Here is a 20,683-nt window from a genome sequence, read left to right as displayed (position 1 = left end):
CTGTGAATGTTTGAATTGAATGTGCATGTGGAATGGGGTGGGGTGGGGGGGGTGCATGTAGTTTGTGTGTATGCCTGGTGGGGATCTGTCCATGTTTATGTAAGTGAGAATGTGGGGATATCTGTGTGTTTGTATGTCAGTGCATATAAATAATTTGCTTTGCATGGCTCATTCCTCGTTCCAACCATGCAAAGCGTACATTTCACCCAGTTGATAACATGCTGGGCTATGGTGCAAGCACACCGAGTCCAAATCCTCAATGTCAGTTGCTCCTTATTTCTCTCTGTTTGAGTTTCTATGTGTGTGTGTGTGTGTGTGTGTGTGTGTGTGCTAGGTGTGTGTGTTTGTTCTGATTGGGATATATACATGTATGTATGTTTGTATGTATGTTCTTTGATAATGAATAAATTAAAAAAACTATACTTTTCTGTACATGGTAAGTTATATCATTTTTACCAAAATATTTGTCATTTGTTTGTTTTCTTTTTACCTTTCGTTTTTCTGTACTTTCCAGATGTTCTCTCTATTTATGCCAGTATATTTTTTTTTTAAATTATTTTTATTTGTTTATTTATTTATTTGCTTTACAGATACTACAAGAAACCCCAGAGCTGGAGAGGAAAATGGTGTGGGTGAGTTTTCTTGTAAATTTACCGACTTTCCTTTTTCCTCATCTGTTTTTGGTCTGTTTCCCTTCATACTATCTTTACAAGGCATTCTCAAACTGTGAGGTTTAGGGTCTGTTTCTTCAAGACCTGATTCTGTATGAACATATTAAGACATTCAGTAGTAACGATTGAATAGAAGTTCAAGGTTTCTTTATTTGCATGACGTTCCATGTTGCATTCCAGGAAATAGAGACAGAATTGATAATTTGGTAGTTAGTATTTCTGACATGTTATTTTCTTATTTATTTTTCAGCTTACCATTTTGTCACCAGGGAGGATTTCCAGAATTTGATTGCTCAAAATGGATTTCTAGAACACGCTCAGTTCTCAGGAAATCTGTATGGCACCAGGTAATTTAACGACCTGAACAAAGAGTATGAAGATTGCTTCCATTGTTTGAAAATAAAGATTTGAACCACATCAATGCTCCAGTCAATGGGCAGTTATGGTACTTAAAACCTCTTACATTCATTAAGGCTGCTCTCATTGGGAGTTAGTGTCGTTCATCACAAAATCTATGGCTGCTTGAAACAGGAGAGTTGGAATGATGTAACCGGGTGAAACTCTGGATTTGAGTTGAAACTGCTTGCCTTACAACCCTCTGTGTTTGACATAACTTTGGCTGTACATGTATATGTTGACAGCATCTAGATAATCTCTTTAGTTAAGATACTTTTAAGGTTAGATAATACTTTATTGTCCCAGTGGGAAATTTAAAATCATATCTGGAGGTCTTGCTGCCTTTCTTTATGATTCAGTCAAATTTTTCTTTGTCTCGCACCTTACAATTTCTAGCCCATCACTATGGTCTTAACTTCTAGAGTGCAGTCTGGTAGACTCTATCAAGAGCCTATTAACAGTCTCTGGAACAATGTAAAAAGAAGTAGTCCTTTCCTCTAACCACTTGAAGATGATGGTATGGGCACATTTTTTATCTTCATGTGATCTTTCTGCCCCCAATTCAGCCTGTTCACCTCTGAGAATTTACTAGACTATAGATTTGATCTTTAGTGACAAAGCTTTCTTCAAGATATAACCTGAAACTGATCATCTTTATTCCTCTCTCATTATATATTTCCTTTCTTGAGTAACTTAATAATTATTCATTTCCACTAACATTGAAATGTCTTGAAACTAGAAGTGATAGAGATGAAAAGAAAAATAATGTTATCTCATTCTGTGTTCACATCAGTTTGGTTTCAGTGGTGTGTACATAAACATTCACAGGGTACAGTGTTATCCAATACAAAGCAAACAGCTGTCAATTCCAGAATACAAAGGTCATGTTAACACATCCTGATTTTGAGCTTGGATTAGTGTTTCTTCCTCAAGGACACATCCCACTGATTTTTAAGCTACCAGTATTCTTTATTGTTGTTGTTATGGTGTTGTCCTCAGCAAGAAGTCTGTGAATGACATTGGCAGCTCAGGTCAGCTTTGTGTGCTGGATGTGGAGATCAATGGGGTGAAGAGCATCAAGAATTCTGACATGCAGCCTAGGCCCAGGTTCATTTTTGTCAAACCACCAGGCTTAGAGGAGCTGGTTAGTCTTACTATAGCTTTCTTTTCCTTGTGCTGCCAGATATTGTTTATGTTTATATTATTGAATCTGAAAGTACAATAATTGTGGTGCATAAAAATGATATATCTTTTGCCTCAGAATTGTATTGTTTTGATGCAATGTGATTGCACTGCCTTTTTGTAGCATCATTTCACACAATAGCGAAATATGCAAATATCTACCTGCAGCGAAACTTTTCAATGCTGGCTCAGAGATAAGAGAGGTGTTTGAAAGGGGCGAGTAATAAATTTGATATTTCACTTGTTTTTATTTATTTTGTTATTTGTGTTTTAGTGTTTTGGTGTTTTGTTTGGGTTTTTTTGGGGGGGAGGCTTATATTGCCGTTTATATTGAATTAGAAGCTCAGAAAAATGAAGCTCATCATGTTTTGTTTTTTTTTCTTTTTTTTCCCATTTTTCAGAAAAAGAGACTTCAGGGCCGAGGCACAGAGACAGAGGAAAGCTTACAGAAGAGACTGGACTCTGTGAAAGAAGCTATTGACTATGGTAGGTGCAGTACCTACTCATTTATCATACCATAACATGCTCAGGAGAGTTATATTCTTGTTCACATTGGTTCTGGTAAATTCAACCTGATAGATGTCAACATTCAGGAGTTGTAATAATTTTGTGTGTGTGTGTGTGTTTGTGTGGAGAGAGAGGGTGTGTGTTTGTGTGGAGAGAGAGAGAGAGAGGGGGGGGGGGGAGAAAACACATGTGACATTAAAAGACAGTGGGAGTGAACAATGAAAGACATACAAATGACGAAAAATGACATAACATTTTCCCCAGTCCATGTGTTTTCGTTTTCCTGGACGTGGGAGACAGCTGTGTTAATGTTGTAGGCAAATGTCTCACCGGAGCCCCACACACCGCGGTCAACGCTGCGAATAGGTCGATTTTGGTCATGGTCGCGCGTGTGATAAATGATTTGTTGCTGGGCTGATGCGTGAGCGTCTGTCATTATTGTCAACGTTTTCAGATCGTATCATCCGGGAATTTCACCGCTGGTAAGAGAAAGGTATTTTATAGGCTGTCTATCGGAGAGGCGTTTGATCGTTCTCTGTGTGAAATTATTCATACACTATTACACAATCGATCTAGTTATCGGTGCTTACAGGTTTTATTATTACTTTCTTAGTCCAGTGCCATTATACTTAATAAGATATTCAGCAAAAAGTAGCCATATTCCCCACGAGGGCTTTGTAGGGTAATTGTAGGTGGGCGTAATGTATTACGTACATAATTGTTCTAACATGTAACTGTTACATATGTAGCTGTTAAAGATAATTATAGATGTTTGTGAAGGATCTGAGAGCAATGATGATTTCGGAAATGACAGTAGTGGTGGTGATAAATAATGATGTGGGATGGTGTTTATGTATATAATTAAGAAGAAGACATGCTTCTGAGTTTTGTTTATGTGTTGTTTGTTTTTGTATTTTGGTGGTTGTTTGGGTTTTTTTACTATAAATAATGTTAGCATTAGTCCTATCTTCCTCTGCTCTGATGAGTCACGAGGGATGTGGGCACCCGCTATCCCGTTCCCTACTGGAACCATCTTTAATGTCACCGTGATGTTCCGAAATGGTGGGCACAGTCTCTGCTAAGTTGACATTGTTAGTGTTTGTCTATTCCAGCGGGCCAAGACAAGTGAAGAGAGGACCTTAGTAGGTAGACAGTACAGTGGCAGATATTATGTTGGGGATTTCGTGTAAAGGGGTTGTAGGTAGCAAGATGACGACCAGGTTGTAGACTTAATATTTATTTAAACATGAAGTTGCGGAGATTCCAACACGGGATCCTCGGACCCGAGTCGAAAGGAAACAAATTGTTTTCAATACCTAAACAGAGAGTCCTAATCAGTTTCTGTTTTTGCAAGGTGTCCATTCAAATGATCAGGGTCCACCAAAATGTCTGGAGACGGCTATATTTCCCCACGTAGCAACGTTGTTGTTGTTTTTTCAGCATTGCAGCTATGTGATCATGCTCTGAAATGGTTTTAAAAGACGATAGGTCCGTTTTGTAACATGAGCTTATTTCTCCTTTTATCTACGTGAATGTGGAATGCACAGTATTTCCCGTTGAAAATTTAATGACAATAAATAATTAATTACATTTTATATTTGATTTATAGTGGCAAATATTCATACATGAATACATATATTTAAAGTACGAAGAGCACCAAATGCATGTACTCAATATTTCGCCAAACCAGAACAATTTATACATTATGTCATATATATCAATGTCATGCCAAACGCTTAGTATGAATCGGTATTTGCGAAAACTTATAAATTTGCATTGATGACTATGACAATTCTCGCCCAGTGCCTGAGCCAATGTGGTAGCACCAGCTGATTGTGGTAGTCAGCGCTGCGCCCAGGTCGGTGGATTAGTTTCACTGTTGATTAAATATAAGATTTTCGGCCCTTCCAACGCATGTTATTTTAAGTAATCGAAGTACATATAGACTGCGATTTGAACGGAGGGGTACGAAAACTCAAACGATGAAGTGCAAGTTCAAGATTGTATGGACCGGGGGGGCCACCCGTAATCGCTCACCCCTCGGTGCACTTTAATTAACTTAATAAGCCCACTACTTGCGAGATCTTCTTTGCAGAAGTGGGCATATTTGTATGGGGGGGAAACGGTTGTGTCTTTTATTTACTTCTTCTCTATTTAACTATCATTAATTAGCTCGTTTGGACAGCAAGTACTCAAATGAAGACGCATATTATATATCATTATATGCGGGGGAAATCGTTTCGTGTTCGAGAGCGATTTGGGGTTAATCGTAATTGGTCTTCCTTGCGTAGCTGATTGGAAAGCCTTCTTCCAATAAACTAATTAGTTCCTCACGTGTACATTTCTCCAATTAATTCCTGGTCGCGGGTGGTTCGTGGTTGCTCCGGTGTGGTTTGTTCCTTCTTACCTGTCAAACATCTATCAACCTTATCTCTTCTCCTTTTTTGTGTTTGTAACTCTCTTGTAGCTTCTCAACTCATCAGCACTTATACAACTTTATCCTGTTGCAAAACTCTTCTGGAGGAAAGAGTCTACAAGCGCTATGCGCTCTGTGATCGATAAGGTTTGAGTGCGTTTTGCAACCATGATGTCATATAATGTGGACACTGATCGATTTGAATGTGAAGTCTTATTGGCTGCCTCTGAGCCACAATGATATTGCATTGTGGGGGGAGTTTTGAATGACATGAAACGATTTTACACCCCCCCCCCTCCCCAACACACACACACACACACACACACACACACACACACACACACACACGCCCCCCCGCGCGCGCGCGCACACACACACACACACACACACACACACACACACACACACACACACACACACTTTTCTAGTAAAGTTTTGTTCTCTTTTTTAATCGAGGGGGGGGGGTAAATCAAATTTTTCCACCCTTTTTTTTAAATATGGAGGGGATAAACGAAAAGTCAGATGTTCAAATTCCTGAAATAATTAAGTAAAGCATTGAATGTCTATTACATGTATCATGTTCCAGTGTTATACATGTATTGTAACTATGTACAATTATTATGTTCAATATTGTTTTGTTGGTAATATTGATTCCCTTTTCATCCTACCCCACACTACCCGTTTAGCCTCCCCGTTTAGCCTCCCCGCCTGTGGAAAGAAACTGTTTTAGTTTTATTTTACCGTAGAGTTATTTCAGTATTATTACTGTAGTGTACGCCGTGTGTTGAAGAAGGTGTGAATGCTTGTAATTGTAAGTGACTGCACATGATTTCTTTCGAGGCAAAGCGTTCAGTATTGTAGTATTTGTAAGAAGAGTGTTTGCAAAGAATGTATAAAGAGCAATTCGCAATGTTGGGTGAAGATTCTATTGAACAAAATGAATTTGCTGAGTCCACCTCTTCGAAATAGTGAACTACTGTCAGTTGGCGCTCAAACGTAGAAACGTAGTCTATTCATTATTCTTCCCTTTGTTTCTATTATCTTTATTGTTGTCTGCTGAAATGAGGCCATGGTCTTCTCGACTCATTGTATACTGCACCTATGATGAGCGCGGTGAAAAAAAAAATCAAAGTTTGCTTTTCGTTGCTCTTCTGATTTCACCCCAGCTTCGATTTATTTTCACTGCAACCGCTAGTTTTTCTTTTACCACCACTAAAGACATCACCACATCCTCTCGTTCAACAAGAGACAGTGTTACTCATTGTTTTGGGTTTGGTGTTTTTCTTTTCAAATTTAAGAAAACCTCGAACAGCTTTTCTTTCTTTGAGTTTTTGTTTACTGGTAGCTCGACATCTGTTGCTACCACTGAGTTTCGTGCATTTGTTCATCGAACGGGTTTAGCACGTTTACGTGGTGTAACATCTTGGGGAGCCTTTACTTTATGTCTGTGACAAACCCGAAGTGATCCTTCCTCCCATCTCTCTCTCTCTCTCTCTCTCTCTCTCTCTCTCTCTCTCTCTCTCTCTCTCTCTCTCTCTCTCTCTCTCTCTCTCTCTCTCTCTCTCTCTCTCTCTCTTAATAGTCTCTATCTCTCTCCTCTCGCTCTCTTTCTCCCTCTCCCCTCCCCTCTCTCTCACTCTCACTCCTTGCTCATCTATCATCTATTTAGCTAGCTTGCTAGGTAGCTAGCTACCTATCTATCTATCTATCTATCTATCTATCTATCTATCTATCTATCTATCTATCTATCTATCTGTCTCTAACGTTTCTGTTTTCTCGTTTTCTCCTTGCGCCCTTCTGCTCCTTTGTTTTTCGCTTCTCGACACAGTGTGAGTGTCACACCAAGACACCAGGTGTTTGTTAAAAGTATTGTATGTCGAGTGGTGTTTGATATCGAAAACTGATTTTGGTGTAGGGTTTCGGCTTTTATAAATTTCTTTTCAGCTACTGAATCTGCCACTGGTAGGTCCTACTTTTTTACTTTCCCTCTGTTGTTATGTCTGTCTGTCTTACTTTTTTCCCCCAGCACTAAATGACCATGTGGGTGGTTGGCGGGTGCTCTGGTGTGGTTTGCACCTTCTTTCATTTCGTCCTTATCTCCCCTCCTTCTTTTTTATGTTTGTTACTCTCTTGTAACACCTCTAATCTTCTGGCGCTCATATGATGTTGCTTTGACTCAACCTGGCTCGTGATGAAATGTGGCTTAGTATATCCACTGTCACGCTGATTGGACCATGAGCTGCTTTAAACTGTTAGCAAAAAATGACGATAATAATAATAATATTAATAATAATAATAATAATATATGGCTGTTTGTTGGTTGTTTGTTGTTGTTTTTTTTTGTTGGTTTTTTGTTTGTTTGTTTGTTTGTTTGTTGTTGGGGTGTTTTTTTTTGGGGGTGCCACTTTAAGAACTTACTTCCTGTGTGTCCTGTGTGCTTGGGAGGAAAAGAAATTTTAAAAAGGAGAGGCAGAGATAGAAAGAGGTATAGAGAACCATGTGGTCACTGAATGGCCATTATTTTGTCAGTTTTCTTCTCGTTACTCCGTTTCGTTAGCTTAGTTGGTGTCATTGTCATGCTGGTTTGTGGAACGGATGGGCTTGGTTTGAATCCCCAACGGGAAGGGCGTTTTTGAACTTGGGTAGTTTTGGAAAGTATTTTTTTATGGCTTTTTGCCCACTTGCCTTGGTCCTATCGGAGATGGACATTAATTTCGGAGGTCCCGCCTCTTTCTTAGATAACCTTTCAGTCTGGAAAGGGGCGTTAAAGCTATACAGCAACAAGAGCAGTATAGTAATGATTATATAATAATAATCATAGTGTATTATTATTATCATTATTATTACTAGTAAAAGTACCCGTTCTATGAACGGAATAATAATGAAGAAGTATTTAAAAAGTTAAGAAGAGGAAAAAGACTGAAAACAGGAAAGAAACAAAACATAAATAATAATATTTTACCTTGAATTTATCCTTGTAGCACCCCCTCTTGACTACCCCTAGGGGTAAGACTTCTTCCCCCTCTTCGAAGGCGTGGCATTTTCTCCTCACTTTTTTTTTTAAAGAGTTAGGCCTACATTCCAGTTGTTGCTTCCTAGAAGAACCTTATCTAGATTCTATATTTAGCCTAGATTTCGAAGGATTATAAAGACATAGGCCAATAATTGAAAGAAGGAGCCTAGGCCCATAGATAGATCTAAGTTTAGAAATTCACATTTTTTACAACCGACATGCGTCACAGATGGTCTAGATTTCTAGATCTATTCACAGCAGGAAAAATCCACTTTCAAGAATACTTTCATGATTCTTGATTTCGATCTAGATTCACCGACAACCTAGTTCTAGACTCTAGAAGCAGGAAAAATCCACGTTCAATACTTTCATCGTTCTTGATTTCGATCTAAGATTCACATAGATCTAGCCTAGATCTAGATCTAGATCTTAGAATCTATAATGCACAGCAAGAAAAATCCACTTTCAATATTCAATAGGTTATCGAAATATCACAGATCTAGATTCTACTTTCATTTCATGATTTTTCTTGATCTCGATTTAGATCTTGATTCTAGGTCTAGATTCTAGATCTCATCTAGAGACTGTGCACAAAATACACTCATCCTTCGGCGTGCGCGCTTAATCCACTGCAGGAGAAATCTACTTTCAATACTTCCATGATTTTTTATCTTAATCTAGATTCTAGATATTAGACCTAGACATACACACACCTGCGACTACACGCAAGGAGTAAACCGGGATACGATTGGCTGAACCTTTGACATTGACCCATGGATACATTAAGTAGACCTACGGTAGGCTACTCTTGTCGCTTTCGACGACACCCTCCCTGTCACTCTCACCACCCTCCCTCTGCAGTGCTTTCTGGCCTCCTCTATCTCTTCCTTTCTCTCTCTCTCTCTCTCTCTCTCTCTCTCTCTCTCTCTCTCTCTCTTTCTCTCTCTCTCTCTCCCTATCTCTCTCTCTCTGTCTTTCCTTCTCTCTCTCTCTGTCTCTCCTTCTCTCTCTCTGTCTCTCCTTCTCTCTCTCTCTGTCTCTCCTTCTCTCTCTCTGTCTCTCCTTCTCTTTCTGTGTCTCTCCTTCTCTCTCTGTGTCTCTCCTTCTCTCTCTCTCCCCCCCCCTCTCTCTCTCTCTCTCTCTCTCTCTCTCTCTCTCTCTCTCTCTCTCTCTCTTTCTTTCTTCCTAGGTAGTGTAAAAAAAAACCGATAAAGTCCCCACTTTGTAACATGTAGTAATACTTGATTATTCTTCTCCTTCTTTTTCTTCTTGTTCTCCCCCTCCTCTAATTTCTCCTGCTCCTTCTTCATCATCTTCTTCTTCTTCTTCTTCTCCTTCTTCTTCTTCTTCTTCTTCTTCTTCTTCTTCTTCTTCTTCTTCCTTTTCTTTTTCTTCTTCTATGAGCGCTCCAAACCCGCTGTGAGAAGCCGGTCAAAGGCGTGAGACCGAAACCGGGAATTCCCTTAAACCTACTTAATGTATAACTGAACTCAAAATATCCTTCGGCGCAGTCGGCACTCCGCAGTGAATATACAATGTCGAAGCAAATGATAGTGATCGCTACAAAAGGACTGAATTTAACTGAAAATGGGATTTCCTCTTACATTTTTTATCTTATTGAAAATATAATATTGCAACACTAAGTTTCAAGTTATGGGTACTGGCAAAGTTTCATATTTTTTAATTCTGTAGTTTCTGAGAATATACTGTTCGCAAAATTTGGCCTTAGCTCCATTAGTAGTAAGATAATTATTATTATTATTATTATTATTATTATCATTATCATTATTATTATGCAGATAATTTCTATAGCTCCTACTCCCATGCAACATAAATCTAGATGCGTAAATATATACATCTTTACTGGAAGAGTATTCAACAACAACAAAAAACCCTATCTTTTATCCAGTTCTCAGGTCAAGTCCCGTGCTGTTTGCATCCCAAACCCGAGCCATGAGCCAGTCCCTCCGTCCTATCGTCATCAGCGGGCCCTCCGGCAGCGGAAAGAGCACCCTGCTCAACAAACTGTTTGCTGAGTACCCGGGGTGCTTTGCCTTCAGCGTCTCACGTATGTTGTTGTCTCTGTGGGAGTTAATGTGTGTGTTCGTGTGGGTGTGTGTGTGTGTGGGAGGGAGGGGGGGGTAGTTCATAATAGATGTGTATCATGTCTTAGTGTCGGAGGAGAGGATTACTAAGGGGAGGGTCGGGGGGGGGGGGGGGGGGGGTTGGCAAAAAAAAAAACGGTGTTGGGGGGGGAGGGGGCTGGGCCCATTTTTGTTTTCCGAATATCTTCCCCGCCTCCCTTTTTTTTGGGGCGTGGGGGGTTGGTGTTTTAAACCAGGGCGTTTTTTTTTTTGGGGGGGGGGGGGGGTTGGGGGGGGGTTTGTGGGCCCCCGTTTTTTTTTTTTGGGGGGGAAGGGAAAGGGCTGTGGAAAATTTATAATTGAGCCATTTGCTAGTAGACCCAAGGGAAGGGGAGGGGAGAAAACAGGGAAAAGGGCGGGAAAGGTTTTTACTTAAAATACCATTGAGAAATAAGGGGGGTGGGGGGGGGGGCCATGTAGTTTGTGTGTATGCCTGGTGGGGATCTGTCCATGTTTATGTAAGTGAGAATGTGGGGATATCTGTGTGTTTGTATGTCAGTGCATATAAATAATTTGCTTTGCATGGCTCATTCCTCGTTCCAACCATGCAAAGCGTACATTTCACCCAGTTGATAACATGCTGGGCTATGGTGCAAGCACACCGAGTCCAAATCCTCAATGTCAGTTGCTCCTTATTTCTCTCTGTTTGAGTTTAAATGTGTGTGTGTGTGTGTGTGTGTGCATCTGTTTGCTAGGTGTGTGTATTTGTTCTGATTGGGATATATACATATATGTATGTTTGTATGCATGTACTTTGATAATGAATAAATTAAAAAAACTATACTTTTCTGTACATGGTAAGTTATATCATTTTTACCAAAATATTTGTCATTTGTTTGTTTTCTTTTTACCTTTCGTTTTTCTGTACTTTCCAGATGTTCTCTCTATTTATGCCAGTATATTTTTTTTTTAAATTATTTTTATTTGTTTATTTATTTATTTGCTTTACAGATACTACAAGAAACCCCAGAGCTGGAGAGGAAAATGGTGTGGGTGAGTTTTCTTGTAAATTTACCGACTTTCCTTTTTCCTCATCTGTTTTTGGTCTGTTTCCCTTCATACTATCTTTACAAGGCATTCTCAAACTGTGAGGTTTAGGGTCTGTTTCTTCAAGACCTGATTCTGTATGAACATATTAAGACATTCAGTAGTAACGATTGAATAGAAGTTCAAGGTTTCTTTATTTGCATGACGTTCCATGTTGCATTCCAGGAAATAGAGACAGAATTGATAATTTGGTAGTTAGTATTTCTGACATGTTATTTTCTTATTTATTTTTCAGCTTACCATTTTGTCACCAGGGAGGATTTCCAGAATTTGATTGCTCAAAATGGATTTCTAGAACACGCTCAGTTCTCAGGAAATCTGTATGGCACCAGGTAATTTAACGACCTGAACAAAGAGTATGAAGATTGCTTCCATTGTTTGAAAATAAAGATTTGAACCACATCAATGCTCCAGTCAATGGGCAGTTATGGTACTTAAAACCTCTTACATTCATTAAGGCTGCTCTCATTGGGAGTTAGTGTCGTTCATCACAAAATCTATGGCTGCTTGAAACAGGAGAGTTGGAATGATGTAACCGGGTGAAACTCTGGATTTGAGTTGAAACTGCTTGCCTTACAACCCTCTGTGTTTGACATAACTTTGGCTGTACATGTATATGTTGACAGCATCTAGATAATCTCTTTAGTTAAGATACTTTTAAGGTTAGATAATACTTTATTGTCCCAGTGGGAAATTTAAAATCATATCTGGAGGTCTTGCTGCCTTTCTTTATGATTCAGTCAAATTTTTCTTTGTCTCGCACCTTACAATTTCTAGCCCATCACTATGGTCTTAACTTCTAGAGTGCAGTCTGGTAGACTCTATCAAGAGCCTATTAACAGTCTCTGGAACAATGTAAAAAGAAGTAGTCCTTTCCTCTAACCACTTGAAGATGATGGTATGGGCACATTTTTTATCTTCATGTGATCTTTCTGCCCCCAATTCAGCCTGTTCACCTCTGAGAATTTACTAGACTATAGATTTGATCTTTAGTGACAAAGCTTTCTTCAAGATATAACCTGAAACTGATCATCTTTATTCCTCTCTCATTATATATTTCCTTTCTTGAGTAACTTAATAATTATTCATTTCCACTAACATTGAAATGTCTTGAAACTAGAAGTGATAGAGATGAAAAGAAAAATAATGTTATCTCATTCTGTGTTCACATCAGTTTGGTTTCAGTGGTGTGTACATAAACATTCACAGGGTACAGTGTTATCCAATACAAAGCAAACAGCTGTCAATTCCAGAATACAAAGGTCATGTTAACACATCCTGATTTTGAGCTTGGATTAGTGTTTCTTCCTCAAGGACACATCCCACTGATTTTTAAGCTACCAGTATTCTTTATTGTTGTTGTTATGGTGTTGTCCTCAGCAAGAAGTCTGTGAATGACATTGGCAGCTCAGGTCAGCTTTGTGTGCTGGATGTGGAGATCAATGGGGTGAAGAGCATCAAGAATTCTGACATGCAGCCTAGGCCCAGGTTCATTTTTGTCAAACCACCAGGCTTAGAGGAGCTGGTTAGTCTTACTATAGCTTTCTTTTCCTTGTGCTGCCAGATATTGTTTATGTTTATATTATTGAATCTGAAAGTACAATAATTGTGGTGCACAAAAATGATATATCTTTTGCCTCAGAATTGTATTGTTTTGATGCAATGTGATTGCACTGCCTTTTTGTAGCATCATTTCACACAATAGCGAAATATGCAAATATCTACCTGCAGCGAAACTTTTCAATGCTGGCTCAGAGATAAGAGAGGTGTTTGAAAGGGGCGAGTAATAAATTTGATATTTCACTTGTTTTTATTTATTTTGTTATTTGTGTTTTAGGGTTTTGTTGTTTTGTTTTAGTTTTTTTGGGGGGGAGGCTTATATTGCCGTTTATATTGAATTAGAAGCTCAGAAAAATGAAGCTCATCATGTTTTGTTTTTTTTTCTTTTTTTTCCCATTTTTCAGAAAAAGAGACTTCAGGGCCGAGGCACAGAGACAGAGGAAAGCTTACAGAAGAGACTGGACTCTGTGAAAGAAGCTATTGACTATGGTAGGTGCAGTACCTACTCATTTATCATACCATAACATGCTCAGGAGAGTTATATTCTTGTTCACATTGGTTCTGGTAAATTCAACCTGATAGATGTCAACATTCAGGAGTTGTAATAATTTTGTGTGTGTGTGTGTGGGGGGGGGGGGGGGGTAAATTTTGTTGATTTATTTTTTTAAAGAATAAATTTAGATTTGTTTTAAATTGCTGATTTTGTTATGTAATGTGCTGAGAGAAGTAAAAAGCTCTTGTCTTATTTATTTATACTGCTCTTGGTGTTATATATATTCACTGTTGATAGTAAAATATTTGATTAAATCAAGTCTGTGGTTTCGTTTCTGTTGGGGTTTTTTCAGAAGCTGATAAAGTAGTTTCTCATTTTGTTCTTTCTTTACATTATTTTTCCATCTTTCAGCTGAGGAATCTGGAGCCTATGATCACATTGTAGTGAATGATGATCTCGAAATTGCATATGAACACCTGAAGGGAATTTTGATAGAGGTAATCTGTACACCTTATTACTTTGTAGAATCCTGTCTGTCATACTCATATATATGCTTTAAATTTGCATTATGTTGTGGTCAATGCCGTGATGTGAATTAGTCATATAAGAAAGTAGATAAAGTGGAAAAAGTGCAGAGTTTTGAAGGCTTAGATAAAGAAGAAAGCAGGTTTCCCACTATTAAAACACTCATCCCAATCACTGTGGAGAAAATAGGGATAGCTAAGTACCTGTCTGTCTCTCTGTCTATTTGACCCATTGTGACAGTACTGGGTGGCAGTAACAACTGTACAAGTAGTTGAGAGGGTAAGATGGACGGCGGACAACCTCAGTATGACCAGTAGGATTTTTCACCAAGCGTGCCTTTGTGCTTTGCTAAGCATGAGCATTTGTGAATGACTTGAACACAAAATTCGTTTGTGAAAGAAGTGAGGGAGGGAGGGGAGCAAGAAATGAGCGACAGTTGCGGGGAAGACTTTTTGATGTATGTTTATTTGCGTATGCAAGAGAGATTGCACTGGAGAATGCTTGCTTTTGGTGCATGTGAGAGTGTATGTGTTTTAACACTTTGCCATCATATTTTGGGGAAAACCCAAAAAAACTGGGTGGTAAACATCGCCAATCAGCGAGATGAGGCGGCAAAGTGTTAATCAAAGTGTACAATATTCCTTATAACTGAAAAAACTTCACAGGACCTGAATATTTTTTCATGGGGGGGGATTTCAAATTCTTTTGTGTTAAACAAAGTATATTGTTTGTGAACTAAGCTATCGCTTGCATCATTTTCCATGTGAGCTGGATTTTTTTGCCTGAATAGAAGACAGTATAAAGGACTGGTAAAAAATGTTTTGTACTTTTCTGTTGTTTTTTCGTGTGTGTGTTTTGTTGGGTTTTTTTTTAGAAAAACAAAACTTTACTTTCTTTACTCCCCAGGACATCACCAAACTTCAGACAAGCAAGCTGAAGAAGGGCGAGTGATCAGACTTCAGTCCTCAAGTTTCTTTTGTTTTTATTGTTAGAAGGCAAGGGCAGATCAAGCAATGAATTAACACTTTGCAAGGCAGGCCTTGTTCTTATACACGCATAGACTTTATAGATTAAAGAACAACATCCCAGCATCGATATTAGCCCCTAAATTTTATTTTTTATTGCCATTTATTTAGAGGTTGCATTATATTTTGGTACAAAAAAATTATATGACACGCTAATCTGTCCTTTACTTTAACTTATAATATACTTTTATAGTCAAACCTATCCAAGAGGACCACTCACTGTTGTGGAGGAAAATTTTAATCAGACAGGTGTTCTGCTAGGACAGTGTGTTACTAGTGTTAAGGGGGGGAAAACGCAAGGGGGGAAGGGGTAGTTGTTTGAACATGGGGTCCTCTTGGACAGGTAGTCGTTAGAGCAGGTTCGGCTCTGGTGGTTGCTGGGGTATTTGATTGAGAGCATCTTGGTCAACAGTGGAAGGTCTGTTCAAAAGAGAGCTGAAATGCTTGGTCCAGCGCTTGAGGAGCCCTTCTTGGTTCTTGATCAGGATTTTGCCATCCGAGGACAAGGGAGAACATCCTGAGGTTATTGGGCCGTATATGATTTTCAGAGAGCTGAAGAACATCTTGGAGTTGTGGGCATCAGCATAGAGTTGAAATTGTTCAGCCTTACTGTTCCACCATAAATCTGTCATCTCACGTAGATCTTTCTGGGCTCTAGTTTGAAGGGACTGAAATCCACGGACCAAGTATAGCAGTGGCGGTTTCACTGACAGCTGTTTTGAAGGAAGTCCATTTTTCAGATAAGTCACCTATAGGAATGGAATCTTCGCTCAATTTCTTTTCGAGAGCTTCTTCGACCTTGTTTCTGTAGAATTCGTTTTCAAGCTTTGTTGTGTTGTAGGAGACTCTGGGGTCCTTTGGCTTTTTTTAGTGAAGTGGCTGGATGTGCATGTCCATAATAGTTTTCACTAATCGATGGTCTGTCCAGCAGTTGGCCCCTCTCATGGCTCTGGTAAGGGGACATCCTTTCTGTCTCTCTGGCGTACAATGACGTAATAGATCATGTGCCAATGTTTCGACCTGGGATGCATCCTAGTAGTCTTGATTTTTCAGCCATTCTGAAAAGGGTGTTTATGATGCACAGACCAAGTTCAGCGCACATGCTGAGGAGGGGGAGACCATTTTCGTTGACTCTTCCCACTCCATGAGGCCCTAGAACACTCTCCCAGCTGTTGTTATCTTTTCCCACACTGGCACTATATATATATGTATATTATGTGTAATGCAGCTTTACATTGCAGTGTATACTTTCACCAGTAGCTGCTATTTGCTTGTGAAACATTTACATTATATAATTTGTGTCTGTTTATGGTATCTATAAATTATATTGCAGGGGGTTTTTTTTGTTTGGGTTTGTTTTGTTTTTGTTTGGGTTTTTTTGGGGGGCGGGGTGAATTAATTTGAATACTTTGAGAGACCTGGGTGATTATAATCATTTGTTTCATGTATTGTTGCTACAGCTGCTTTTGTGGGTATCTTTTTTTTTTCTTTTAATGGGTTGTCTTATTTTGAGGAAATAAGAGCAAAAGTGATTGACAGCGATGAATCAGATGTGATGAATTTCTCATTCCTTCTTCTTTTATTGTTCCAGACAGGCATACGTTTTTCTTTATCCCAAACTGTCTGATTTCTGTAAAAATGTTGACATCACAGACAAAATGAAGCCAACTAAAGATAAAAGGAAAGTGGTTGTTTTGGGGTTTTTTTCTAAACTGCGTTCTTCAGAATAATATTTGATAGGACCAAAGCAGTTACCTACTGCACAATAGTTCTTTATTTTAGTGATAGTTTGTACATGTTGAATTACTACCGCAACAAATAATGTAATTGATTGGTTATTGTCAAGACATTCTTGTGCGTTTTCATTTTCAGCTACGTCCCATATATATATTATTGGGGGTTTTGCTCTTTGTACAATAATGGACACAATTATTTGTAATTCCTTCATTCTGTATTGTTACATTTTGAAAACTCAGTCTTTACATTCTTTCATAGTAGCCAAGAAACAAACAGTGCCATTTAATGTTACCTAATCATGGCAGAAATCTGTAAACTGTTCCTGTTCTATGACATAGTTACATATCAGTTTGAGGTTGTGCAGTCAGGTTACTTAGTGAAGCTTACAGGGAAATTTTTTTTAAGTGTTTATGTAGGCCTATTATCTTTTCTAATTGTGGTGGATGCATCTAATCTGTACTTGTAATAAGGTGCCCTATTTACTACTTTGATGCCATGATCATTTACACAGTACAGATGGCCATGGTTCTAACTAGAGCTGTGCCCATTCGATTTCACTATTCGACATTAATGATTTTTCCGCCATTCACTGCTATTCGAAGCCTGGCAGAGCCATTCGAATGCTGTGTGATTTTTTTGCACTATGCATTTCTTCTGATTTTCTCAGCCCGTAGTAAAATTAAAGCATTGTAAAATTTCTAAATACACTGAGGTAAATTCAACGTAACTTTCAAGTTGATGATTACAGGACAGAGTGATAAGAGGAGCCAGTAGGAATTATAATACATGCCTCTAAAAGGCACTTGTACTGCACTCAATAGGCTGTCGCTTCGAAGCGCAGCTGGAGATTTTGTGTACATTGCATAGCCTACTGAGCTCCCTTTGCACGATTTGAAATTCGAAGTACAAGGTGATATGGGTAACCACCACCATTTTGAAGCGCAGCAAATGTTTTTTTGTACGTTGGCATACTTAGCTCCCTTGGCATGATCCAACATTCGAAGCTTAAGGCTAAATATGCTACTATCCTTGCGGAGCACTTAGTAAATTTTCTACAATTTCCCCGTTTCTGAACCTATCGAACCTAAAAATGTTCCTGAAAGCTCATCATGTCACTGTTGTATACCACTGATTGTTTTAGAGATCTGGGGTTCACATTTTTAAATATATTCACTCACGATATTCGAATAGCACGAACAGTGACATCGCACTTCAAAGCTTCGATGATTGTTTAAAACTCAAAATCGCACAGCATTAGTTCTAACCCCAGTATGAAATTTTCAGTTTGAGTTGTGTGGAGAGTTTTCATGGCTTTCCACCTTCTTGGCTAAATCTTATTGCGGATGGATTCTGGGAATCTAAGGCCCACCTTTTATGTGATTTCATACTCTTCATTCAAAGTTGTTTTGGAACCATTCCTAACTTTGCACTCTTTAGCCTACAGGTTTGTCAGAGGGCAATTGTTGACAGAAGGTTTGAACCCCGAAACCGTAAAAGTAAAGTTGGTCCCACATCCGATCTGGACTTTGAGGGTTACTTTGTAAGTGAGACAACTTCCTGGGCCTTCGGCATATTGTGGTAGGATGGCCATTTCCTTTCTAAGCTGCCTTTACATCCCCAACTCAAAGTCAGGTACCCATTACTGCTGGGTGGGCAAGAGGGGGTGAAAAAAATATGTGTCCGAACAGAGGCTCGAACCCAGAATTTCTGCTTCGGAGACAAGCGACGAAACAGTAGAATGTGTAAATAAGTAGCCCTGGTCATACCAACTAGATGGAAAGGTTTCCAATCCAGGAGACCACAGGAGTCGTGCATACGGTATATTTTGTTTTATATTTAAGTGTGTCAAACTATGGGCATTAGGTGACCATCTTAACCATCATTCAGGCTGTAGGAGGGGATTATGTTTGCTGGATAGCGATAGATGATAATGATTAAAGTTTGTTGCTCTTGGTGTCTGTATAATCCCTCGTTTGTTTTGACTCAAAATGAATGATGGACTGCAATGTAATGCTGTAGTATACCGATACTATTTCTCATGCCAAACTGAAACCTGTATGAAAATTTTGATCTTTTTTTTATCTGTTTATATAAAATATAATCTTGATCTGAATACACCTTGTGTATTCTGAATTTTTTTTAGGTTGTCCTTGGGATGTACTTTTTTATTCTCAGCATATATTATCATCTCGTCTTACTAGTGTTCACTTAGTTGAAGATGGAAGAAAATGATGTAACCTTATTAGACATGTGATTTTATAGGTTTAATTTTTTTTTTGAAGAATTGTTTCTAGTGTTCAGGGTTTTTTTTTACTTTCTGGGACACACATTTTGTTTAAAAGCAACAATATCAAAAAGCAATAAAATATGAACCTCTCTCATGATCAGATTCTACCCTTTGATTTTGAACTTTAGTCCTTCTTGGGTTGTAGATCTCGGATATTTAATTTTTACAAGGGAATTGATCGTGATATTTTAAAAAATTAGTCTGAAAAAATAAAATTATATGTTTGCTGTTCATAAAACCAATACTTTTGTAGTTTGAAGATTGAAGTGCTTGAAACACAGCAAATCTGACGTCTTCCAAGCCACTGAATGAACTTCCAGATTTTCTACTGAAAACTTCCCAGACAGATTTTTCGTCTTGTTTCTGTGATATACTCACACTGCTAATCTGTACTTTTCTCCAACGTGGAATACCTGTTTTCACCAACATCATTTTAGAAAGCTCAATCTCTCTACAGCCCTGGAAACATTCTTCATTCTTTTGTTGCCTCAGGGATTCTTACCATCAGTTCAAGAATTTTTGTTTTTTTGTTTTCTCCCACAGGTCACAGATTAGCCGTTTCATTACTGTTGTAAAATCATAAATCATTGCATTGACTGGATCAGTAACACTTTTATCCTTTTTCTCGGAAGAAAATAAATCACAAGCAGGAGAGAATTACCTTCTTTTTTTTCTTCTAATTTTTATGAGAACCGAATCTATTCCAACATGAAACAAAATATGTAAACTCCAGAGGACAAAGCTAGTTACTTGTTCTTTTTTTTAAAATCTCAAATCGCATGTACTTAACTGACTTGTGCAGGTTCGAGTCTTCTTTGCTTCTGCCATGTGTTTTTGGTTTCACCGTTTTGTAATGTTCCTTGGTGAAATTTGTTTTCGCAGAATGTCATAACATTTAAAATTGGTTTGTTTTTTATTGAATTTGTTTTACTTTCATTGGGTTTACAAACTTCATGGTGTTGTTTCACTTATTTTGTTATTAGCTTGTTACTGTTAAGTTGTCTGCTTTCTGTCAGACGTGCTTAAAATCTAAAGGGGAAAATAAAATTTCCAGAAAAAATAAACCTGTTACTGTTACATTATTTGTATTGTAGTCTCCGCCTAAGATCCCTCCGCTTACGATCCTGGTTCGCCTAAGATCCCCTGTTTTCAGAGAACAGAGATTTTACAATACAAAAGTCACTCCTAAGATCCCACTCTGATTCACTCCTAAAGGTCAACATTCGGCTAAGATCTCGCATTTCAGATCATGATTTACAGAACAAAAACCTGGGTAGACACAGCCGATCAATCAAGAGTAAAAGCTGAGATCATTGAACTGCCTGGCTCGTCAACAAAGATCAGCCACTCTCGTGAATGTGATCATATATATAAGCGTTGTAAGACTCGATAAAACGGAAGAATGTTTGCTCCAGACAGGATAACACCGAGGTGTGAACCGAGGGGTGCGTTTGTTTACCACAAACATCGCACTTGCATCGTCCCTGACCATTGCAGCAGTTGTTGTTGTTATCGATCCAGCAACATCTGGGCTCTCGCCCTTCTGTCCAATGCCATGTAGTGGTAAGTGCAGGTTTGCTGCAGTTGCTGTAATGTTCCGTAGAGTGTGTTGTCGAAGTTAGGTCTTGGAGGGAGAAGGGTAGCTCTGATGTCATTTAGGGCTGTACGATGGAAAAGGTG

At 38.7% G+C, this 20,683-nt stretch overlaps 1 protein-coding gene across 2 annotated transcripts in view; it reads left to right on the top strand.

Moving 5' to 3' along the window:
• Positions 1-20,067, top strand: part of LOC101853775 (guanylate kinase) — a 44,634-nt gene extending 24,567 nt beyond the window's left edge. For both annotated transcript variants that reach the window (XM_005095003.3, XM_005095005.3), the window contains exons 2-8: positions 10,095-10,253; positions 11,281-11,322; positions 11,612-11,708; positions 12,757-12,901; positions 13,341-13,425; positions 13,841-13,926; positions 14,861-20,067. In XM_005095003.3, the coding sequence (XP_005095060.1) occupies positions 10,095-10,253; positions 11,281-11,322; positions 11,612-11,708; positions 12,757-12,901; positions 13,341-13,425; positions 13,841-13,926; positions 14,861-14,905 (659 nt within the window). In that variant the 3' untranslated portion in view covers positions 14,906-20,067. The remainder of the gene's footprint in view (positions 1-10,094; positions 10,254-11,280; positions 11,323-11,611; positions 11,709-12,756; positions 12,902-13,340; positions 13,426-13,840; positions 13,927-14,860) is intronic.
• The last annotated feature ends 616 nt before the right edge of the window (positions 20,068-20,683 follow it).

Source organism: Aplysia californica, unplaced genomic scaffold (assembly GCF_000002075.1).
Source record: "Aplysia californica isolate F4 #8 unplaced genomic scaffold, AplCal3.0 scaffold00093, whole genome shotgun sequence".
In the NCBI taxonomy this organism is placed as follows: Eukaryota; Metazoa; Mollusca; class Gastropoda; order Aplysiida; family Aplysiidae; genus Aplysia; species Aplysia californica.
Note: the sequence above shows the minus strand (reverse complement) of the source record. Positions and strands in the feature narration are given on the sequence as shown.